Source organism: Anomaloglossus baeobatrachus, chromosome 4 (genome assembly GCF_048569485.1).
Source record: "Anomaloglossus baeobatrachus isolate aAnoBae1 chromosome 4, aAnoBae1.hap1, whole genome shotgun sequence".
NCBI classification, from domain to species: Eukaryota; Metazoa; Chordata; class Amphibia; order Anura; family Aromobatidae; genus Anomaloglossus; species Anomaloglossus baeobatrachus.
Genome location: NC_134356.1, coordinates 679797330 through 679822706, shown reverse-complemented (window position 1 = coordinate 679822706; position 25377 = coordinate 679797330). Strand labels below are relative to the sequence as shown.

General features: G+C 44.8%; 1 protein-coding gene across 1 annotated transcript in view; it reads left to right on the top strand.

Annotated features, from left to right (window-relative positions):
- GUCY2D (guanylate cyclase 2D, retinal) overlaps window positions 1–20342 on the top strand; it is a 128898-nt gene extending 108556 nt beyond the window's left edge. Inside the window, exons 9-18 of the mRNA XM_075343205.1 lie at window positions 1423–1579; window positions 1672–1821; window positions 1907–2055; window positions 15011–15174; window positions 15286–15478; window positions 15564–15738; window positions 16580–16678; window positions 17533–17627; window positions 17712–17797; window positions 20186–20342. Coding sequence (XP_075199320.1) covers window positions 1423–1579; window positions 1672–1821; window positions 1907–2055; window positions 15011–15174; window positions 15286–15478; window positions 15564–15738; window positions 16580–16678; window positions 17533–17627; window positions 17712–17797; window positions 20186–20285 — 1368 coding nt within the window. The 3' untranslated portion in view covers window positions 20286–20342. The remainder of the gene's footprint in view (window positions 1–1422; window positions 1580–1671; window positions 1822–1906; window positions 2056–15010; window positions 15175–15285; window positions 15479–15563; window positions 15739–16579; window positions 16679–17532; window positions 17628–17711; window positions 17798–20185) is intronic.
- The last annotated feature ends 5035 nt before the right edge of the window (window positions 20343–25377 follow it).

Sequence of the window (25377 nt, the reverse complement as noted above, 5' to 3'; positions counted from 1 at the left end):
AGTCATGCGCAGTAGACCTCTCTGAAGCTGGGACGCGTACACCCAGCTTCATACTGCGCAGAAACAAAGTCACAATGAACATAGGTATGCGCGTTATTCAACAGTTACTATCAGACAAACCTGGTAGGTATTTTCCCCTCTGATTCCAAGTCCAGCCCTCCCTTGATTACGGTGCAATATTAGGATGTTGTGTTCTAGGAAGCATCAGGATCATATAGAATTTTGCAGATCACATAAGGGTCTCGTGTCTTGTATTGTTCAGCATGAATCTGGATTAAGTTTGGTGTGGACCTCATCTAAAATCTCAAGCCATGTGACACCCTTTGTTAACATAAGGGAGGTAGTTGGTTGGACATTCACATTGCCTTCTATACTGAAGTATACAGGACTTGAGGGGACATCTGAGATGGGAACTCATTTGCTCGAAAAGTGGGGTCCCAGAGTTGAGAATGATATGGGCTATTTATACAAATAATAACTTAAAGAGTTACACTAGGTGTAAAAGTTATCTGATATTGATAGAATAGGAGATAACATTTTGATAAATGATAGTTGTTTTGAATAGAAAGGAGGTTGAGCATTGGCATCGTGGCTCTAGAACTTGCCTTTCTCCAAACCTCCCATTGCAAATGAATGAAGCAAAGGTGCGCATACTCGACCTCCATTCTGATGAGACTGCAGAGCCCAGTTGTCAGGATTATAGATAAGAGCATCCGAGGTTTGGTGTTCAGTGTCTGTACCAAACATAGACTTTCCCCAAAAAACAGTTTGGATTTGGAGTTTAGGTGTTTTACATATGACCACAATTTTTGTGAGTATCACTGTGCTCAGGTTCGCATGGTGCTCAGCCTAGAGTGAGCTACTTGCAGTGTTTGAATGGCTTGCACTTGGGGTAACAACAGCATAATTGGATGTTGTGTGCAGTAAAAAAAGAAATTGGAAAAACCCTGCCCACGTGCCCCCCAAAGTTTTCTGTTTATGGCTGGCTGTATGTGGGCAGAGACCCAAACTGTCCAATTAGTGACTTCCATTTGGGTTCAAGTCAAGTCTGGGTCCCAAACTGCATTTTTTTTCTGAAGACAGGATGAAGCTACTGAGCCGAGCTTCAACGGGTCCACTTATCTCTAGTCAAGATTGGTGTGGATCCAAATGGTCGGATCCACAGAACTTAGCATGTGATCCCTTATCTTGTCGATAACTAATATACTGGGTGAAAATCTCGTTAATTAGAAAATACTGGGCAGCATAGAACATTTTAGAAAGGAGTCCTACCACTTATACATTTTTAGAACCTTTTAAAATTTTCAAAACAGTATTTTTTTTTCCTTTTAGATCCCTAGATACATGTTCTGTACAATGAGTGTTTTTAAGTTTAATAGAAATATAAATTTAGATTCTTTGTGTTATTGTTTTATATTTAAGGGCTTGAAGTTCCTTCATCACCGAGAAGTTGCTCATGGACGTCTAAAGTCAAGGAACTGTGTAGTAGATGGTAGATTTGTCCTGAAAGTGACGGATCACGGTGTGAATGAACTGTATGAAGCTCAAAGACTAACTGCAGCTGATAACAGACCTGAAGGTAGGGCTCTGAGATGTAAATGTGTCATATATTTTCTACCACAGCATATGTTTTATATTTTCATCACTTCATAAAGTTTGTTACTATTTTAGATCTTTTCTGGACAGCCCCAGAACTCTTACGTGACCCAGTTGCATGTCATAAAGGTTCCTATCGAGGAGATGTTTATGGTTTTGCTATTATAATGCAGGAGGTTATTATTCGAGGGACGCCTTACTGTATGCTGGAACTTTCTGCAGAAGGTAAGAACGCTGATATATTTCCCCTTCTTCTTCCATCAATCTTTCCCAAAAAGTTGTACAGATGTTTTTGTGATGTTTCTTGCAGATATAATACGTAAGGTTCGCCGCCCTCCTCCACTTTGCCGTCCATCGGTATCTCTAGACCAAGCCCCTCCTGAATGTATTCATTTAATGAAACAGTGTTGGAGTGAACATCCAGATCGACGGCCGAACATAGATCAGATTTTTGATCAGGTGAGAAGTGGATAGAAATGAAATCACTAGAACAATCACTGGATTATACACCACCTGGAGACATCTCACTGCGGACTGTGATGTCTGATAAGGGCCTTCAAGCTCTACTGAACACCTGTTTCTGGAATTTTGAGGTTTTTTTTATTTGTGGCACCAGATGTGTTTTACAACCTCAGACCCTTCCCTTGGTCCACAGACTTGTAGCATATACATATGATATAATGTTGAGCCTTCTTGCAGCTCCCTCTAATCCCTTCTTTATTTCTCCATTGCGCATGACTTCGTCTTCCTCCATGTCAAACGGTAATACTAGTGTTTAAAGGAGATCTCAGGGAGCAAATTTGACTGGAAACCCCTCGTCTAAATCATGCATAGACAACCTTATTCCTTCTCAAGGGTTTGTATGTAGGAGAACAGCTCTCTGAATCCTGCAATCTATTGAAAGTCATTCCTCAAAACAAACTTTAGCCCTTCTTAACCACGGAAGGTTTCTGTTGCTCATTCTTTGACACCTGCATTACAGTTTAACAGGTGTGGCCCCTTCATGACTTCAGAGGCCTACTTAACACTAGAAACTATGGTGGAGTTAAGATAAAAGGAGAAGTCATTATATGCCATGGAGAAGTAAGGAAAGGTCCAGAAGGAGATGTGTAGAGGACCAGATGATGGTTGTGGTGGCACAGAGGTGAGTATTATTTTATTTAAAACCTTTGTGCACTAAGTTTGTTATGTTCTGGGTTCTGGAGAGAGCTCAGAGTATAATAAGTCACATTTGATTTATATTGTATAAATTCAATGCAAACAAAAATTTCTGGCCAACTTTAATTTCTGGCAGATTTCCTCATCTCTATAATTGACTGGAGCCAAACTCTACATTTATCGTGTCTAAAGCCCGCTTACACGCTGCAATGTATCTTACAATGTGTCGGCGGGGTTACGTCATAAGTGACGCACATCCGGCACTGTAAGGTACATTGCAGTGTGTGACCGGTACGTGCGATTGCGATTGAACGGTAAAACGTTCATCGCATACACATCGTACCTGTCTCTAGAATTGAACATGTGGTTGTTCAATGTTCCCGAGGTAGCACACATCGCAGTGTGTGACACCCCGGGAACATTGAACAGAACTTACCTGCCTCCCACGGCTGCCTCCGATAATGCGGAAGGAAGGAGGTGGGCGGGATGTTTACGTCCCGCTCAGCTCCGCCTCTCCGCTTCTATTGGCCACTGCCACGTGATGTCGCTGTGACGCCGAATGTCCCTCCCATTCCCGGAAGTGAACGTTCGCCGCCCACAGCGAGGTCGTATGGACGGGAAAGTACGTGTGACGGGGTTTAATTGTGTGTGCAACACATTGAACGTGCCGCACATAAGATGGGGGCGTTGCAAATCGCATACACTATCTTATGTGAAATTGCAACGTGTAAAGCAGGCTTTAGGCCCTGATGTCACCTCTCTACAATCCACGATTCTCCTTTTTGTATAAACTACATTCATTGCCTTTCCCATGCAATTAAATCTCACTACTATCACTGTAAACGGCTGCACACTTTCTACTTTTTCAGATTCTGCCCATATATGAGACCACCAATGATGGGCGAGCAGTACAATGCTTGGTGCTCAGTAATCGAAATGAGTGATCACTATCATGTTCGAGTGCTCTTTACATGAGTTGAGCAGCTCAGACGCTCAGATAGCCTCAACTCAAGTAACAAGTATAATGAAAGTCAATAATTGGCCAGTTCAACTCCATGCCAACATACAGCCATCCATAAACAAAGCATTTGTCGGGAATGGAAGCATTTCCAACAGCATTGTTTTTATCTGCAGTGAGGGTCACTCAGAGACTGCAAGTGACTTTCACTGGTGTGTCGGCTCACATCATACAGTAGAGCGAGCCTGTGGTTTGTGTTCGATGTTTCATGAACGAAACATCCGATACTAGGTTTTGCACCGTGAGTACCTGAGCACACTTGCCTATCATTAGGAACCACACATAGAAACCCTCAATTTTTCTGCTTATCATCTCAACAACATTTGTTAATTCTTATCTTCGAGCTTTCAAAATTAGTTGTATGTGCCATCATCATTACCCACTCAGCCTATTGCAACACCTGTTTTGTGGTCTTATCTAACATTTTTACACCACTTCAATCCAGGTCCTGTTCATTCACCTCTCCTTTTATTGCTCTACCGTCTCTCTTTTCTACAAATTCCTTCACAGGCTGGCTATGACCATCCAAAACTGCACCCTCTGTTCATCTCTGGCCTAATCTTCCAGTACCTTTCCACTGCTCTCTTCTTCACAAACTGAACCCTCATACATATTTTCCTATTATACCAATGTTAACCCGTGTGTAATCTCCAGTCCCCAACTTCTGCCCTTCATACATCTCTTCCCTAATCTTCTGATACCTATTGACATGTAATCTTTGGTCCTCACTAGTGATGAGCGAGTACTAAAAAGCTCGGGTGCTCGAAGCTCGGGCCGAGCCTCCCAAGATACTCGTGTACTCGGCCCGAGCAACGAGCCCAATGTTATCCTATGGGAGACCCGAGTATTTTTGTGAAATGACCCCCCGGCAGCATGGAGAAACTCTAAAAATGCCACAAAAGTCTCAGAAGAGTGCTCAAATGACATGGCAACAGCATGGGGAAGACCCCTTGAAGCATTTATCACTGAAAAGTCACAGCTGTGAACAATTTTGTCCGCGTTTTACGCCATTTTTACGGACTCACCAGAAAACCTTCCAAAATGACCCCAAAATGATTTTTCATGGCGGAAATGTTAAGGGCACATACCCAATAGTGAGATAGAGCTGGTGTATGTTACTTTTTGAGATTAATACATGAAAGATTTTACGTGAAAACATTGTGTGGCACTCCGATGTCCCTGAGAAGAGACGTACATGAAGGCCTCTTGAGTCTAATGTGCCCATTTTGAGGAAGTGAGTCTTTGTAGTATTTTCCTTTGCCAGGGCAGTCCAAAATTGTGAGGTTCACCAATGCCCCTGCATACAGACGTGCATGATGGCCTGTAAACCTGAAGTGCCCATTGTAAGGAAGTGGGTCTATTGTAGTATAGCCCTTAGGCAGGGCAGCCAAAAATTGGGAGGCTTAACGTTGTCCCTGGATAGAGACGTGCATGATGGCCTGTAAACCTGAAGTGCCCATTGTAAGGAAGTGGGTCTATTGTAGTATAGCCCTTAGGCAGGGCAGCCAAAAATTGGGAGGCTCCACGTTGTCCCTGGATAGAGACGTGCATGATGGCCTGTAAACCTGAAGTGCCCATTGTAAGGAAGTGGGTCTATTGTAGTATAGCCCTTAGGCAAGGCAGCCAAAAATTGGGAGGCTCCACATTGTCCCTGGATAGAGACGTGCATGATGGCCTGTAAACCTGAAGTGCCCATTGGAAGGAAGTGGGTCTATTGTAGTATAGCCCTTAGGCAGGGCAGCCAAAAATTGGGAGGCTCCACGTTGTCCCTGGGTAGAGACGTGCATGAGGGCGTCAAAACATTAAGTGTCCATTGTCAGGAAGTGGGTGTATTATAGTATAGCCCTTAGGCAGGGCAGCCAAAAATTGGGAGGCTCCACATTGTCCCTGGATAGAGACGTGCATGATGGCCTGTAAACCTGAAGTGCCCATTGGAAGGAAGTGGGTCTATTGTAGTATAGCCCTTAGGCAGGGCAGCCAAAAATTGGGAGGCTCCACGTTGTCCCTGGGTAGAGACGTGCATGAGGGCCTCAAAACATTAAGTGTCCATTGTCAGGAAGTGGGTGTATTATAGTATAGCCCTTAGGCAGGGCAGCCAAAAATTGGGAGGCTCCACGTTGTCCCTGGATAGAGACGTGCATGATGGCCTCAAAACATTAAGAGTCCATTGTCAGGAAGTGGGTGTATTATAGTATAGCCCTTAGGCAGGGCAGCCAAAAATTGGGAGGCTCCACGTTGTCCCTGGGTAGAGACGTGCATAAGGGCCTCAAAACATTAAGTGTCCATTGTCAGGAAGTGGGTGTATTATAGTATAGCCCTTAGGCAGGGCAGCCAAAAATTGGGAGGCTCCACGTTGTCCCTGGATAGAGACGTGCATGATGGCCTGTAAACCTGAAGTGCCCATTGTAAGGAAGTGGGTCTATTGTAGTATAGCCCTTAGGCAGGGCAGCCAAAAATTGGGAGGCTCCACGTTGTCCCTGGATAGAGACGTGCATGATGGCCTGTAAACCTGAAGTGCCCATTGTAAGGAAGTGGGTCTATTGTAGTATAGCCCTTAGGCAGGGCAGCCAAAAATTGGGAGGCTCCACATTGTCCCTGGATAGAGACGTGCATGATGGCCTGTAAACCTGAAGTGCCCATTGGAAGGAAGTGGGTCTATTGTAGTATAGCCCTTAGGCAGGGCAGCCAAAAATTGGGAGGCTCCACGTTGTCCCTGGGTAGAGACGTGCATGAGGGCCTCAAAACATTAAGTGTCCATTGTCAGGAAGTGGGTGTATTATAGTATAGCCCTTAGGCAGGGCAGCCAAAAATTGGGAGGCTCCACATTGTCCCTGGATAGAGACGTGCATGATGGCCTGTAAACCTGAAGTGCCCATTGGAAGGAAGTGGGTCTATTGTAGTATAGCCCTTAGGCAGGGCAGCCAAAAATTGGGAGGCTCCACGTTGTCCCTGGGTAGAGACGTGCATGAGGGCCTCAAAACATTAAGTGTCCATTGTCAGGAAGTGGGTGTATTATAGTATAGCCCTTAGGCAGGGCAGCCAAAAATTGGGAGGCTCCACGTTGTCCCTGGGTAGAGACGTGCATGAGGGCCTCAAAACATTAAGTGTCCATTGTCAGGAAGTGGGTGTATTATAGTATAGCCCTTAGGCAGGGCAGCCAAAAATTGGGAGGCTCCACGTTGTCCCTGGATAGAGACGTGCATGATGGCCTCAAAACATTAAGTGTCCATTGTCAGGAAGTGGGTGTATTATAGTATAGCCCTTAGGCAGGGCAGCCAAAAATTGGGAGGCTCCACGTTGTCCCTGGGTAGAGACGTGCATGAGGGCCTCAAAACATTAAGTGTCCATTGTCAGGAAGTGGGTGTATTATAGTATAGCCCTTAGGCAGGGCAGCCAAAAATTGGGAGGCTCCACGTTGTCCCTGGATAGAGACGTGCATGATGGCCTGTAAACCTGAAGTGCCCATTGGAAGGAAGTGGGTCTATTGTAGTATAGCCCTTAGGCAGGGCAGCCAAAAATTGGGAGGCTCCACGTTGTCCCTGGGTAGAGACGTGCATGAGGGCCTCAAAACATTAAGTGTCCATTGTCAGGAAGTGGGTGTATTATAGTATAGCCCTTAGGCAGGGCAGCCAAAAATTGGGAGGCTCCACGTTGTCCCTGGGTAGAGACGTGCATGAGGGCCTCAAAACATTAAGTGTCCATTGTCAGGAAGTGGGTGTATTATAGTATAGCCCTTAGGCAGGGCAGCCAAAAATTGGGAGGCTCCACATTGTCCCTGGGTAGAGACGTGCATGAGGGCCTCAAAACATTGTTCCCATTGCAAAGGAGCGGGTCTCCTGTCGTTGTAATGTCCATTCTGCAAAGAATGGGCGAAAAAATTTACCACTGGGGGTATACCTGAAACAAAGGCCTAAGTATTGCAATTTGTAACGGTCATCATCATGGTGGCGCATGAGGAGAAGGAGGAGCAGTCCAGCGATTATCCAAAGTCCAGAAGTGTGTACCCATGGGTGAGTGGAGGTACATGGCAAACTTTAAATTCCGCTCTCATTTGCTGGTGGTGTGGTGAAGTCTGGCCCAATCCAACCCTTGTTCATCTTGATCAGAGTCAGCCTGTCAGCATTTTCAGTTGACAGGCGGGTGCGTTTATCTGTAATGATTCCACCTGCGGCACTAAAAACACGCTCTGACAAAACGCTAGCAGCAGGGCAGGCCAGGACTTCCAAGGCGTAGAGAGCCAATTCATGCCACGTGTCCAGCTTGGATACCCAATAATTGTAAGGCACAGAGGAATGTCGGAGTACAGTTGTTCGATCTGCAAGGTACTCCTTCAGCATCTGGGCAAACTTAGGATTTCTTGTGGCACTACCCCGCACCTCAGGGGCTGTGGTACGTGAGGGGCTGAGAAAACTGTCCCACATCTTAAAGACTGTTCCCCTACCTCTGGCGGATTGAACTTGTGCCTCTCTCGGCTGTACGCCTCGGTTGTCCACTGATTCATGACCTATGCCGCTAGCGTTTTGTGAGGGGAATGCTTTGCCTACTTCCGTGACTATGGCCTTCCGGAACTGCTGCATTTTGGTTGACCTCTCCTCCACGGGAATAAGAGACAAAAAGTTCTCCTTGTAGCGTGGGTCTAACAGTGTTACCAACCAGTAATGATTGTCGGCCAAGATGTTCTTAACGCGAGGGTCACGAGACAGGCAGCTTACCATAAAGTCAGCCATGTGCGCCAGACTCTTAACAGCCAGGACTTCAGTAGCCTGACCAACAAGATGACTGAACATGCTGTCCTCCTCCTCCTCCTCCTCCTCCTCCTCCTCATCTACCCTGTCCTCTGGCCAGCCACGCTGAACCGAGGATATGACTGGTGTGCATGTCATATCCTCAATTTGGCCGGAGAGTTGCTCCATGTCTTCATCCTCCTTCTCGTCATAGTCCTCCACTGCACGTTGTGATGAGACGAGGCTGGGCTGTGTGTTATCATCACCCACACCCACTACTGTTTCTTGCTGCAACTCATCGCGCTCCGCCTGCAATGCATCATGTTTGTTTTTCAGCAGAGACCGTTTTAGAAGGCAGAGTAGCGGTATGGTGATGCTAATAATGGCGTCATCACCACTCACCATCTTGGTGGAGTCCTCAAAGTTTTGGAGGATGGTACATAGGTCTGACATCCATCTCCACTCCTCAGGTGTTATGTGTGGAGTTTGACCCATTTCCCGACGGCTTAGGTGATGCAGGTACTCAACAACTGCCCTCTTCTGCTCACATATCCTGACCAACATGTGCAGAGTTGAATTCCAACGCGTGGGGACATCACACAACAGTCTGTGAGCCGGAAGATGCAAACTGCGCTGAAAGCCGGCAAGGCCGGCTGAAGCAGTAGGTGACTTTCGAAAATGTGCAGACAGGCGGCGAACTTTTACCAGCAGATCAGACAGCTCTGGGTATGACTTTAGAAACCGCTGAACCACGAGGTTGAGAACATGGGCCACGCATGGAACATGTGTCAGCTGGCCTCGCCTCAAAGCCGCCACCAGGTTCCGGCCATTGTCACACACGACCTTTCCTGGCTTTAGGTTCAGAGGTGTGAGCCAGTGATCTGCCTGCTGTTTCAGAGCTGTCCACAGCTCTTCTGCATTGTGGGGTTTGTCACCTATGCAGATTAGCTTCAGCACAGCCTGTTGCCGCTTCGCCGAGGCAGTGCTGCAGTGCTTCCAGCTTGTGACTGGTGTGGAGGGTACAGTGGATGAGGATGCGCAGGAGGAGGAGGAGGCTGAAGAGCATGACATTCCGGAGCTGTAGAGTGTGGGTGAAACCCTGACTGAGGTAGGGCCTGCAAACCTTGGTGTGGGAAGGACGTGTTCCGTCCCTCGCTCAGACTGGGTCCCAGCTTCCACAATATTAACCCAGTGTGCCGTCAACGAGATGTAGCGGCCTTGCCCACAAGCACTTGTCCACGTGTCTGTGGTTAGGTGGACCTTGGGTGAAACAGCGTTGTTCAGGGCACGTGTGATGTTTTGTGACACGTGGTTATGCAACGCGGGGACGGCACACCGGGAGAAATAGTGGCGGCTGGGGACCGAGTAACGTGGGACAGCTGCCGCCATCAGGTCACGGAATGCTTCTGTCTCCACCAGCCTAAAAGGCAACATTTCCAGCGCAAGCAGTCGCGAAATGTTAGCATTTAGAACTGTGGCATGTGGGGTGTTGGCAGTGTATTTGCGCCTGCGTTCAAAGGTTTGCTGAATGGATAACTGAACGCTGCGCTGGGACAAGGACGTGCTTGATGATGGTGTTCTTTCTGCGTAGGCAACTGCAGGTGCAGGAGTGGAGGAGGCTTGTTCGCAGGCAGCATGGACAGGGGATTGGCTCGCATGCACAACCAGCGAAGACGTAGCAGTGACATCAGCAAGCACTGCTCCTCGACTCTGTTGTCGGGTGCTTGGCTGACATGTGCCTGATCATGCTGGTGGTGGTCAGGCTGCTAGTTTTGGTACCCCTGCTGATGCTGGCACGGCAGGTGTTGCAAATGGCCTTTTTTGAATCATCTGGATCCAACTTAAAAAACTGCCAGACTCGGGAAGACCTAACATTTGTACAGGCACCTTGTGTCGTCGTGTTGTTCCGGGGAACGGTTGCCTGACTTCTGCCTGGGGCCACCACCCTGCTTCTTACTGCCTGTTGTGATGCTACGCCTCCCTCCCCCTGTGCACTGCTGTCCTCGCTCTGCATATCCTCCTGCCAGGTTGGGTCAGTTACTGGATCATCCACCACGTCGTCTTCCTCTTCCGCACCCTGCTCCTCCTCCTGACTTCCTGACAATTGTGTCTCATCATCGTCCACCACTTGTTGAGACACGTTGCCAACTTCGTGAGAACGTGGCTGCTCAAATATTTGGCCATCTGTACAGACGATCTCCTCATGACCCACTTCAATATGAGCTGGCGAGAGGCCAGAATGTGTGAATGGAAACGTGAACAGCTCTTCCGAGTGTCCAAGTGTGGGATCATTAATGTCCGAGGAGGACGTGTACTCAGCCTGGTGGTAGGAAGGAGGATCAGGTTCAGAAATGTGCGGTGCAGTATCACGGCTACTGACACTTGACCGTGTGGAAGACAGAGTGTTTGTGGTGGTGCCAATCTGACTGGAAGCATTATCTGCTATCCAACTAACAACCTGTTGACACTGGTCTTGGTTCAAGAGCGGTGTACTGCTGCGGTCCCCAAGAATTTGGGACAGGACGTGCGAGCGACTAGATGTGGCCCTTTGTTGTGGCGAAATTAGAGCTTGCCCACGACCTCGGCCTCTGCCTGCACCACCATCACGTCCACTTCCTTGTTCCTTGCCAATGCCCTTGCGCATTTTGCAATGCTGTGCACTGCTGACGTGTATATTCACTACTTGTGCGTTATATCAAAGTTTGTGGAAATTGCACACAAGTGCACCTGTACGCTGCCACCAACAGGCACACACGTGCGGTTTTAAAAACCAAGCACGGACGCAATAAGAACCTAACAGGTTTTTTTGGGGAGCGACAATTACAGACAAGTCAGACACTATCTGGACTGTTTTACACTGTGTACACCAGCCCCAGATATGATGAAGGCTGGTATACGGTCACCACTAGGAATGGCTATATATACCCTGCCTGCCTGCCTGCCTGTATACTGGTACAATAGTCCTGACAAGGACTCTTCTGGTCACTAGCCTGTATTCAGACCTGGCTATACCCTGCCTGTATATAGCAACAATAGTCCTGAGAAGGACTCTGCTACTGTACTCCGACCTGGCTATACCCTGCCTGCCTGTATACAACTAGAATAGTCCTGAGAAGGACTTTTGGTCACACTGTTTGCAGCCCTGCAACTGAAAAAGCTATAAAGGGCCGCAAAACTTTCCCTGAATCAGCGACACTCTCCCTGCACTGACTGTCTGGATAGCTGTGAGCAGAGCACAGCGCGCCGGCCGGTATAAAGGCTCGGTCACGCTGTGCAGGCCGGCCAATCACTGCAATTCCACAACTAACAGGGCTGTGGCATTGCAGTGGTCTGCCAGCCAATCCCTGCATGAGGGCTGGCTCTCAAAAGAGCGCCAACATGCAGAAATGAAGACCACGAGTACAGCACGAGTATCGCGAGATTACTCGGTCCCCGCCGAGCAGCCCGAGTACAGCGATACTCGTGCGAGTACCGAGTAGTTACAAGCATGCTCGCTCATCACTAGTCCTCACATCACATCATCAGATTTCTACAATGCATCTGCCACGTTCTGGAATTTATTGTACCATCACATAAGACTCTCTAAAACCATCCAAACCCTTGAATGAAACCTAAAGCTACCACTTTTCATACAAACTTGCTGTTTAAAAAACCTTCCACTCTCCCTTACACCATGTTCCAAATTATTATGCAAATGATATTTTTCTTTGATTTTCCTACATGGTGGGTGCAAATGAGTCAGTCTAATAAAAGTCATCACCCGTTAGAGTATACATCGAATTTTATTGAAGAAACCTCCCAATGATAACAGTATAATCTTCAAAATAAAAAAACCCACTCAAAATGCACTGTTCCAAATTATTAGGCACAGTAGAGTTTCTAAACATTGTATATGTTTTAAAGAATTGAAAATGCTCATTTGTGGAATTTGCAGCATTAGGAGGTCACATTCACTGAAATAAAAAGCTATTTAAATCCAAAACATCCTAACAGGCCAAGTTACAGTACATGTTACATAGGAACCCTTCTTTGATATCACCTTCACAATTCTTGCATCCATTGAACTTGTGAGTTTTAGGAGAGTGTCTGCTTGAATTTCTTTGCATGATGTCAGAATCGCCTCCCAGAGCTGCTGTTTTGATGTGAACTGCCTCCAACCCTCATAGATCTTTTGCTTGATGATACTCCAAAGGTTCTCTATAGGGTTGAGGTCAGGGGAAGATGATGGCCACACCATAAGTTTATCTCCTTTTATGCCCATAGCAGTCAATGACGCAGAGGTATTCTTTGCAGCATGAGATGGTGCATTGTCATGCATGAAGATGATTTTGCTTCTGAAGGCACGTTCCTGCTTTTTGTACCATGGAAAAACGTTGTCAGTCAGAAACTCTATATACTTAGCAGAGATCATTTTCACACCTCAGGAACCCTAAAGGGGCCTACAAGATGTCTCCCCATGATTCCAGCCCAAAACATGACTCCTCCACCTCCTTGCTGACTTTGCAGCCTTGTTGGGACATGGTGGCCATCCATCAACCATCCACTACTCCATCCATCTGGACCATCCAGGGTTGTTCAACATTCATCAGTAAACAAGACTGTGAAAATTAATCTTCATGTATGTCTGGGCCCACTGGAACTTTTTCTGCCTGTGAGCACTGGTTAGGGTTGGCCGAATAGAAGGTTTATGCACCACAGCAAGCCTTTGAATGATCCTACACCTTGAGGTTTGAGGGACTCCAGAGGCACCAGCAGCTTCAAATATCTGTTTGCTGATTTGTAATGGCTTTTTACCAGATGCTCTCTTAATCCAATGAACTTACCTGGGAGAAACCTTCCTCATTCTGCCTTTATCAGCACGAACACGTATGTGCTCAGAATCAGCCACAAATCTCTTCACAGTACGATGATCACGCTAATTAAGGATTCACTCTCTAAGCTCAGTGTTTGTTTATTTAAATGTCCTTATTATGCCATCCCACTGCTCTGGTTTGTGTATATATTTTTGTTTCTTCAGATATTTTGTCATACCATGCCTGATGAAGGGACTTGAGATGTCTCGAAAGCTTGCTTTGTTACACCATTTTATTTTGTTTTAGTTAGCCATTAAAAGGTATCACAACTACAAAATTATAATTTTGTTTCTCACTGAGAACAATCAATCAATAAGTTTTCATGAAATATCTAATGTTTTCATCTCTTGTCCAAGGCATTGCACTGTTTGATGCTTTTAAGCAGCAGAGAGATCCTTTTTCTTTCCCATGTTACTTGAAAACTGTGGCTGCTTAATTTTGTGGAGCATCCAGTTTACCTTTTATTGGGCTCACCTGGCAAACTAATTATCACAGGTATCTGAGATTGATTTCAGTGATCCAAAGAACCCTGAGACACAATACATCAATGAGTTTCATTATTAATCACTATGACACTTAAATCCAATTTGCATAATAATGTGGAACATGGTGTATATATCCTTCATGGAAAATATGACTCCCAGAGGCAGGATGCGCTCTACCAGTTTTTCCACCTAGTAAGTTTGTGGTTAGGGATGAGAGAATCAATTCAAGGCTAATTAAATTTGCTTTGAGTTTCGTAAAATGTTAGATTTAACTAGAATCCACATTTTTTATATTCTTGTAACATCCATCAAATTAGCAGCTAGCTACCATTCTACTGAATTTAAGATGGCTAGGAAGGGGATACAAAATGTTTATCTCTCTGGGCTATTACCTGGACCCTGCTTAGTCGTTCCAGTTCGATTTCTTTTCAAAGGATAACAGTCTTCTTTGAACCATGGGTCCTGTTGTGTTTTTGGCACCTTTAGAGCCTACAATGTCTAATAACGCTATGATGTTGTGGTCTAACCTATGTCCCCGACTTACAATAAGACCCTGACTATCTATGCCTCATTCTACATAACTATATTTTGGGCTATGATGTCACAAGGCCTAGTGGGTTCTGAACGTGCCAAAGACCTGAAGGGACCCATGCCACGAAAAAGAACATCCATGATGTTGCATGAGGCCTAGACTGACTAGGCTTTACTCAACTTCATGACATGCATCAGGCAACGATGGCATGAAGTCACCAAGTCTGATGAAGAAGAACAGCTGCATATAAATGGAGCCTGGACTAAACAAAACAAGGACCAAATGGGGAGATAAGGTGAGGGCTAAGGAGAGGTGAGTATTGATTTATTTTATTGTTTTTCTCCTACATTTAAATCACCCTACAATCAGTAGCAACCACAGAGCATAAGACACATTTGATGTTTCATGCCAATCGACTTTCCTAATTCCAGATTTGTTCATCACTATTTATGGCACTTGCCTGTTTTTATTATTATTTGTGATATCAGCAAACTTAAAGTAAAAAATGAGAATTGAAACATGCAAAAAGTTAAGTTGTTCAAATGAGCTTATTCACAGGGCTAATCCAAATATTGTTTGGGCAAACATTGTCTTATTTTCTTTTTTCTTAACTTAAACCTTTCTTCTTGGATCATCGTCTTTAGTTTAAGACGATTAATCGTGGACGCAAAACAAATATCATTGACTCAATGCTTCGAATGCTGGAGCAGTACTCGAGTAACTTGGAGGACCTGATCCGAGAGAGAACTGAAGAACTAGAGGTAGAAAAACAGAAGACAGACAAACTTCTCACTCAGATGCTTCCCCCGTAAGTGGTATTGATGGAGTATGCAAAACAAATTAATTAGTGTATGATGGCAAAGGAGACTTCAATGTAATATCCATTTTATGCTTTTCCTGTGGACCTTCATTTTTTCAGATCTGTAGCCGAAGCTCTGAAAACAGGTGCTCCTGTGGAACCAGAGTACTTTGACCAAGTCACAATTTACTTTAGTGACATTGTAGGTTTCACAACCATCTCCTCCCTGAGTGATCCAATCGAAGTTGTGGACCTTCTTAATGATCTATACACATTATTTGATGCCATCATTGGATCTCACGATGTCTACAAGGTGGAGTGGAAGTTTCAGATTTGTTTTTACTGTTTGGTAGAGAGCTATTCTAAAAATTGTCCTCTCGGTCTTTCTTTCGTAAAAGGTGGAGACCATAGGTGATGCCTACATGGTGGCATCTGGATTGCCTAAAAGAAATGGGACTCGTCATGCAGCTGAAATTTCCAACATGTCTCTGGATATCCTAAGTTCTGTGGGGTCATTTAAAATGAGGCATATGCCTGAAGTGCCAGTCAAAATACGCATCGGGCTCCATTCTGGTGAGCAGAGCTTCCACATGTCATGGGCAGTAGAGAAAAGCAGAACGAATGATTCACCAAAACTGATAGATTTTAAATTAAACTTGCTTTTTAACTCATGTCTTCTATGCTAGTTGAATGTACCTTGCTATGCTCTGGGATCTAGAAATACCCCAAAGCATAAAAAACATGACATGCAAGAAAAAAAGAACAATACCTCACGGCTCACCTCCTCTACTCTTTACCCCTTTATGGTCTTCAGCACCTCTTCTTATCGGCACCACATGTTGAAACTCTGGCTATTTTCATGCTAAGCAAGGACTTTTAGCCCTGATTAGACCCAGTATGTCCCTTCTCATGTGCAGAGACAACATGGGCCTAATTGTGGCCAGGAGTCTCGGCCTACAGTGTGCATTGTAAGGTCATGGCGAACGTCTTGAAGTATTGTGTCACTGTGATCTAATGGTGCTTATGTGAAGAGATGTCCTGGGCCTGGTCACAGTCAGAAGTTCTGGTCTATTGTATAGAAGCCTAGGGTTTCAGCACATGGAAAGAAGAGGTGGCAAGTAGCATGTGGAAGAGAACAAGCAGTACACGTGGCCAGTGATTTTTTTTTTTTATTTTAGTTTAACCTTTTGCCAACTCTCTGTGCTTCAGCAAAATGATGACAGCTTTCTTGCTGAATTCACAAAGATCAAATTCTGGAGAATACATATTTTTATAACATTTGAGTAGGATTTAATCCTACTGGAATAAAATTCAGTCATTTTTAAAGGGTTGAGAGCCTATGTGAGTGCTTAAATAAGGATTTTTGATTGTTTTGTGCTCATATTTGGAATCTTATGCCATATCTTTTTCACAGGACCATGTGTAGCTGGAGTTGTTGGGCTCACAATGCCACGATATTGCCTCTTTGGTGATACTGTCAATACGGCATCCCGTATGGAATCTACCGGGCTTCGTGAGTGTTCATCTTGGAATGTTCTTCTATTAAGATTAGTCAACACTTTCTTTTTAAATATGACAACTGATGGATTTAATATTTATGCATACATGTCAATCTATTAAATGTTCGCTTCCTACTTTACAGTGTAGCACCCACGGGGCAGGGGTTAAATGTACTCATCGCCGGGCCCGTGGTGTCAGGTCTGGGATGTCAAGGGTGGCCCTGCCTGGCTTCATGGCCCTGAAGTGTACACCAAAAGGGAGATGGGATGAGGATGGGTGATGATGAGGATGATAGGAGTTGCTATGCGACCAGGGCTCTGTATCCTAAACTGCACCGGTGCTGAGGGAACTATTGAGCTCCACTTCCAGCTACCCTGTTGCTCCTGTGTCCCACAGCTCCACTGGTCATCCTCTGCTCCTTCCAGTCTGCCCGGTCCTAACTGTGGAAGCCCTAAAGCACTCTCCACAGTGACCATGTTGTTCTGAGTGGCAGACTATTCTGAGGTAAAAGTCTGCGTGCTCTTCACTTCCCTGATGCTGCCCCCACCTTCCTGATAACTCACTGTCACGGTGATGGGGAAGTCATGTTCCTATGGTGACCACCCCTAGCCCAGTTCCAGTGGGAAAGCACCTGAGATGTGAGTGTGTGTTGTGTAATTGAAAACCAGTGGTTAACCTCTTCCTTACCCGGGATGGGTACTGCACCTTACGTCAGATGCAATAACCTGTGGTGACTGAGCCTCAGGTGCGCCACAACAGCAGTCATTAATTCTTAGAATGTTACAAATAAAAAATCTGAACTTAAAGATGTTGATAAAATTGAGGTGTAACGTCAAAACATACTGACTTCTTTCCCATCCATTCCAGCATACCGTATTCATGTCAATCTCAGCACTGTCAATATCCTGAACTCATTAAAGGAAGGATACAAGTTTGAAACACGGGGTAAAACTGAACTCAAGGTAAATAGTTATTCTTCCCCAGGCAGCTCAAACCTTACATGTTACTTCCATGTGCTTAACAGTTAAACTTTGGTTGGTTTGCAGGGTAAAGGTGTAGAAGATACCTTCTGGCTAGTAGGAAGGGAAGGATACGATAAACCTATACCGAAACCTCCAGATGTCGGGCCAGGGTAAGTGTGTCTCAATGGTTAATGGTCGACTCGTTAATGGTCTTCCTCTTCTGTATACATTTTTGTGCCAATTTTTTTTTGGAGAGGAGAGGGGATTGTGGGAAGATGTTTTGAGCAAACCCTTAGCTTGAGTTTAGCTATCAGATTTATCTGACCTTCGTGCACTTTAAATGTTATATGCTATATGTTAACTACACTAAACAAAAATATAAACGCAACACTATTGTTTTTGCTCCCATTTTTCATGAGCTTAACTTAGAAATCTAAGACTTTTTTTCTGTACATGAAAGGCATTTTTCTCTCAAATATTATTCACAAATTTGGCAAAATCAGTGTTAGTGAGCACTTTTTGGCATGCTGACTACAAGAACGTGCACCAGAGCTGTTCTCATGAGTTTAATGTTGACTTCTCTACAATAAGCCATCTCCAAAGGCATTTTAGAGAATTTGTTAGTACGTCCAATTAGCCTCACAACTATAGACCAAGTGTAAAAGCCCTGTTACACGCAACAATATCGCTAACGAGATATCACTGGGGTCACGGAATTTGTGACGCACATCCGGCGTCGTTAGCGACGTCGTTGCACGTGACACCTACGTGCGACCGCTAAAGATCCGAAAAAAGGGAAAAATCGTTGATTGTTGACACGTCGTTCCTTTCCAAAAAAATCGTTGATCTTTTAGGACGCAAGTTGTTCGTCGTTCCTGAGACAGCACACATTGCTACATGGGACACCCCCTGAACGACGAACAACAGTGTTCCTGCATCTTCCGGCAATGAGGTGAGAGTGATATTAATGCGGCTGCTCTCCGCCCCCCCCGCTTCTATTGGTGGCCCACTGTGTGATGTCGCTGTGACGCCGCACGAACCTCCCCCTTAAACAAGAGTTTGTTCGGCGACCACAGCAACGTCGTTAGGAAGATATGTGCGTGTGACGCTTACTAGCAATATTGGTCACCACGGGAAGCGATTTGCCTGTGACGCACGCACGACGGGGAGGGTGCGATCGCTAACGACATTGCTAGCGATGTTGCAGCGTGTAAAGCAGCCTTAACCACATGAGCCCAGGACCTCCACATCCAGCATCTTCACCTCCAAGTTTGTCTGAGATTAGCCACCTGAACAGCGGCTGCAACTATCATTGCATTACCCAAGAATTTCTGCACAAACTGTCAGAAACTATCTTAGCGAAGCTCATCTGCTGCTCGTCATCCTCATCGGGGTCTCCAGCTGACTGCAGTTTGTCATCGTAACTAACTTGAGTGATCAGATGCTCACGTTTGATGGTGTCTGGCTCGTTGGGGAGATGTTCTTTTTACAGATGAATCCCATTTTTTACTGTACAGGACAGATGGTTGACTGGCAAATGGTGATCACACCAGATGCAGACTGCCCAGTACTATAAAACTGCACATTTTAAAATGGTCTTTCATTGTGGCCAGCCTAAAAGCCTGCTTTACACGTTGCAATTTCGCATACGATATCGTATGCGATTTGCAACGCCCCCATCTTATGTGTGGCACGTTCAATTTGTTGAACGTGCCGCACAAACGATTAACCCCATCACACGTACTTACCTTCCATGCGACCTTGATGTGGGCGGCGAACGTCCACTTCCTGGAGTGGGAGGGACGTTTGGCGTCACATCGACGTCACGCGGCAGGCAGCCAATAGAAGCGGAGGGGCGGAGCTGAGCGGGACGTAAACATCCCACCCACCTCCTTTCTTCCGCATTGTGGGCTGGGAGCCGCAGGACGCAGGTAAGATCTGTTCATCGTTCCCGGGGTGTCACACACTGCAATGTGTGATACCCCGGGTACGATGAACAATCTGACGTGCAATTCTAGAGAAAGGTACGATGTGTATGCGATGAACGTTTTACCGTTTAATTGCAATCGCACGTACCTGTCACACACTGCAATGTACCTTATGATGACGGATGTGCATCAGTTACGACGTGACCCCGCCGACACATTGTAAGATACATTGCAGCGTGTAAAGCAGGCTTAAAGCATACCTGTGCAATAATCATACTGTCTATTCAGCATCTTGATATGCCACACCTGTGAGATGGATTATTTCAGCAAAGGAGAAGTACTCACTTACAGAGATTTAGACAAATTTGTGAACAATATTTGAGAGAAAAAGGCCTTCTCTGCACATAGAAAAAGTTTAGATATTTGAGTTAAAAAAATGGAAACAAAGACAAGTGTTGCATTTATATTTATGTTCAGTATATCTATGCGGCTTTCGGAGCATGCTGTTTTCTTTCCGTTGAAGCCATGATTTAAAAATTCCAGTTGTTAATTTGTCTCATGGCTTTGATAAAGTCAGGCCCTTGTATTCTCTGCTTAATGCTGCCATTCTTTCAATACTACCTCTCACAGAGCGGGAAATCATGGAATCAGCCTTGATGAAATTCCCGAAAACAGGAGAAAGAAGCTTGAGATGGAAAGAGACATAGTCAACAAGCAAAAAATGAAGTGATTGACTTGTCATATGTCCGTGACTCTACCAACAAAAGCCTTTGGAGAATCATATGAACATAATGCAACTTTGTTCAAGTTATTTTTTTTTATGGAAACCACAACAATGACATCTTCTTATATGCTTTGACTTGATCGAATACAAGTCATGAATTCAAAGATGGCTTCGTCAGACATGTGACCCAGGTTGTCCAGCCTGATAGCATGTTTATCGCACTGCATTACTCCACCGTCTGTCAAATGAGACGGTGCTTTTAACAGCCCAATGACTATATCTTCAAAGGAAGGACATCCTTCCAACCACATGGAAGTCGTTCAGTAGAACAATGTAGATGTTCCCTGTTGAAGATAATCTAAACCACATTTCTTTGTAAGGTCATCAAGCGCCCGGCATTCTGTATGTGGAGTCACTGGACTAAGTTTAGCTTTCATGACTCTGAAGGACTTTTTAAGATGAGTTTATGAGACATTAATGGGTACATTGAGACAATGCATGGGGATCTAATAAAATGGATAGTGATTGAATCAAAAGTGATGAACTTCTTCAATATTGTCCATTATTACTTCAAGGACCATGTCTTCTTCATCCATGAGATGAATGGCCATTCATGACTTACGGCACAACGAAAACAGCTGCTTACCAGTAGTCTCCATTTTGATTCATGGGGAAAATGAGGCTCTCAAGTCCTAGGTGGGCAGATGGACAGGACTCATCCTGCTGGGAAATCTCATTTAAGGGGGGTATCCTTTCCCTGAAGCAGTGCTTCTAGGTGACAATCCCAGTGTAATGTGACGATGCTATAATGTAAAATGGTTCAATCTTGATTTTTTCAAAATAATATAAAATATTCCAGAAAACAAATCAGAGGCACATTAGGAGTATGCTACTGGCCCATATATTTCTATGGGTGGTTTAATTTTTAACTTGCACATAACCATATTACTATTGTGAACGGGAGGACACAAAGTGATTGTATTTTGTTAAGATTTGGAGACTCTTTGGACGTACCTGGAAGTTTGCTAAAAGGTCTTCATTGGATTATTCTGTATGTGACTTTGTAAATAAACCCGTTCAGCATCAGTTCCATAGAAGGAAATGTAGAATGGTCAATTATATTTGTATTTTTCAAAATGTGAATAGAATTTTTCACCATAATTAAAAGAGTGATGGAAAACATTTTGTACAATAAAGTTTACATCGGACATCCCAATATAAAATATAAAGAGGAAGGGGAAAAAAATCCACTGGCTGCGCCTTTAGATTAGAGTCGCCTGCTGAATTTGGTGAGACTGGATAACCATCATGTCTATGTGGGTTCTTGATTCTAACCAATGATGTGTGGAGAGATAAGGATCAGGAATTTTTCATTTTTTTTTCAAATATGTTAAACATTTTCAAAATGTAAGCTTTTCCCTTGTGACTACAGGTTCTACGAGGCCTCTTGTTTTGAGGACTGGTTTAGTGCTGGTCCTAGTTCTTCGAAGGGGAATTGTCTTCTATATCTGACTTTTTGTCAAAAGTATTATTATTTTTTTTTTTTTATCACAACAGTATTTTATTATATTCTCTAATGCGGGCTTCACACGGTATGATCTATCGTGCGATTGCACGAGCGATCGTACCCGCCCCCGTCGTTTGTGCGTCACGGGCAATTAGTTGCCCGTGGTGCACAAAGTCGTTAAACACCCATCACACATACTTACCTGCTGAGCGACCTCGCTGTGAGCGGCGAACATCCACTTCCTGAAGGGGGAGGGACATTCGGCGTCACAGTGACGTCACACAGCGGCCGGCCAATAGAAGCGGAGGGGCGGAGATGGGCGGGACGTAAACATCCCGCCCACCTCCTTCCTACCGCATTGCCGGTGGGAGCCGCGGGACGCAGGTAAGCTGTGTTCATTGTTCCCAGGGTGTCACACGGAGCGATGTGTGCTGCCCCGGGTACGATGAACAACCGGCGCAAACAATTTTTTAAAAATAAGCGACAAGTACACGACCCACGATTTGTGAGAGATTCTGTGTCGCTTGGAGGTGTATAATGAAACGACGTTGCAAGCGATGCCGGATGTGCATCACAAAAACCGTGACCCCGACGATGCATTGCACGATAGCTTGTCTCGTGTGACGCCCGCATAAGAGTAATTTTTCTATAACCAACTATTGCTAATGCTACAGTTTTCTACACCAAATCTAATATATAATTTCTTTCATCTCAGTAATATAACCACACCAACGAACAATCGCAAGTACCAAGCTACAATAAAAACTTTATCAAACACACAAAAATCTGTTATAGATATACAGATTTTTAGAAAAGCTCAAGAAAGTCAAGAATAAAATACTTTTTCTTTATTGAAATATTTTCTCTATTAAAAAATACATATATACAAAACTCCACTGTATAATACCCATGGACTGGTCAAAACAGGTCAAAATTCATAAGCCCGCATTAACAAATGGATTTAAGGATTCATGATGCCCTATACTTGAAGAGAACATATATAAGGCTCTAATGAAAATTCAAACTTCCCTTTTTCCAATTGCAGGGTTACTTAGTAAACAATAGACATAGTTACATCTCATGTGGTAAGTGATAATTAGGTGCAGATACCATATAATAATACTCTGTACCACTATGGGTTTCTTAATCTATTTAGTACATTCCCAAGTTTTGTGGATATGCAAACGAATTGTAATGCTATCAGGGTTGCACCAATACGCCACCCAGTTTACAATAAGAGCAGTGAACCCACTGACCCACCACAGAGATAACTAATGTCCGTTACCTATTAGAAGACCTGAATACCACGTCCTGCGACCCCAACACGTGTTTCGCCTTTTCTTCTTCAGGGGGCGTGAACACGCCCCCTGAAGAAGAAAAGGCGAAACACGTGTTGGGGTCGCAGGACGTGGTATTCAGGTCTTCTAATAGGTAACGGACATTAGTTATCTCTGTGGTGGGTCAGTGGGTTCACTGCTCTTATTGTAAACTGGGTGGCGTATTGGTGCAACCCTGATAGCATTACAATTCGTTTGCATATCCACAAAACTTGGGAATGTACTAAATAGATTAAGAAACCCATAGTGGTACAGAGTATTATTATATGGTATCTGCACCTAATTATCACTTACCACATGAGATGTAACTATGTCTATTGTTTACTAAGTAACCCTGCAATTGGAAAAAGGGAAGTTTGAATTTTCATTAGAGCCTTATATATGTTCTCTTCAAGTATAGGGCATCATGAATCCTTAAATCCATTTGTTAATGCGGGCTTATGAATTTTGACCTGTTTTGACCAGTCCATGGGTATTATACAGTGGAGTTTTGTATATATGTATTTTTTTAATAGAGAAAATATTTCAATAAAGAAAAAGTATTTTATTCTTGACTTTCTTGAGCTTTTCTAAAAATCTGTATATCTATAACAGATTTTTGTGTGTTTGAATTTGTAATAGAAGCTTTACCACAGTAGTGGTGGAAGTATGTTACAATAGGCTAAATTGTGAGTTAATAAAAACTTTATGCCAAAAAATATGGCTGAACCCAACTGCTAACAATGTGGAGATCCCCCAAATTTTCATTTTTCGCAGATTTTCTTGAATCGGCTGCTGGATTCTATCACCTCCTAATAACATTTGTTTCTTCTGAGTTGAATCTGCCCCAAAAAGACATGTATTATGCACTGAGGTTTATCTGGACCCCAAAGTATAATAAACAGAGGGCTAAGATGGGGTAAAAATATTAAAGGGAACCTGTCAGGTGCAATTTGCACCAAGAACCACGAGCAGTTCTGGGTGCATATTGCTAATTCCTGCCTAAAGGGTACTTTACATGCTACGATATTGATACCGATATCGCTAGCGAGTGTACCTGCCCCTGTCGGTTGTGCGTCACGGGCAAATCGCTGCCCGTGGCGCACAACATCACTAATACCCGTCACATGGAGTTACCGTCAATGCGACATCGCTCTGGCCGGCGATCCGCTTCCTTTCTAAGGGGGCAGGTCGTGCGGCGTCACAGCGACATCACACGGCAGCTGTCCAATAGAAGCGGAGGGGCGGAGATGAGTGGGATGTAACATCCCGCCCATCTCCTTCCTTCCACATTGCCGGTGGAGGCAGTTAAGGAGATGTTCGTCGCTCCTGTGGTGTCACACATAGCGATGTGTGATGCCGCAGCAATGAGGCACAACATCGCTATGTACGAGACAACGATTTTTGGTGTTTGGACGACCTCTCCAAAACCAACGATTTTTGTCTCTTTTGTCATCGTTTAAGTTCACTCGTACGTGTTACGCACTGCAATATCTCTAACCACGCCGGATGTGCTTTACAAACACCGTGACCCTGACGATAAATCGTTAGCGATATCACAGTGTGTAAAGCCCCCTTAACTGTCCCTGTATACACTAGCACAGATAAAGAGATCTTTAGAAAAGTATTTCTAATGACCTTTTATAATATGCTAATGCAAGTGCAGGGACTAGTCCCAAGGGTGTTACTTTCCTTAGCTAGTTGGCCCACATAGCATGGTAGCACTCCCCTGTGGGTGTACTAACATGCTAATGAATACACAGCGATGCACACATACCTCACTGTTCATGGTGGCCGGCAAAGGATGGATGCACTCTGCGCATGATATGGAGTACCGAGGCTAGTCCCAAGGGTGTTAGTTTCCTTAGCTACTCGGCCCACATAGCATGGTAGCACGCCCCTGTGGGTGTACTAACATGCTAATGAATGCGCAGTGATGTGCACATAACTCACTGTTCATGGTGGGCGACGGAGGATGGATACACTCTGCGCATGATCCAGAGTACCCGAGGCTCCCGATCATGCGCATTAAACTGATGCCGGGTGCAAGCTTACAGGCTTCAGTGAGGTACAGTGCACAATACCGGAAGTGCTGAGGACTCCAGATCATGCCCAGTGCGCTTCTATCCTCTGCCGGCTGCCATGAACAGTGAGGTATTCATTATCATGATCGTACGCCCACAGGGCGTGCTGGTAGGCTATGTGGGCCGACTAGCTAAGGGGAGAAACGCCCTTGGGAGTAGTTCCCGAGTTCCTTACCATACTATAAAAGATC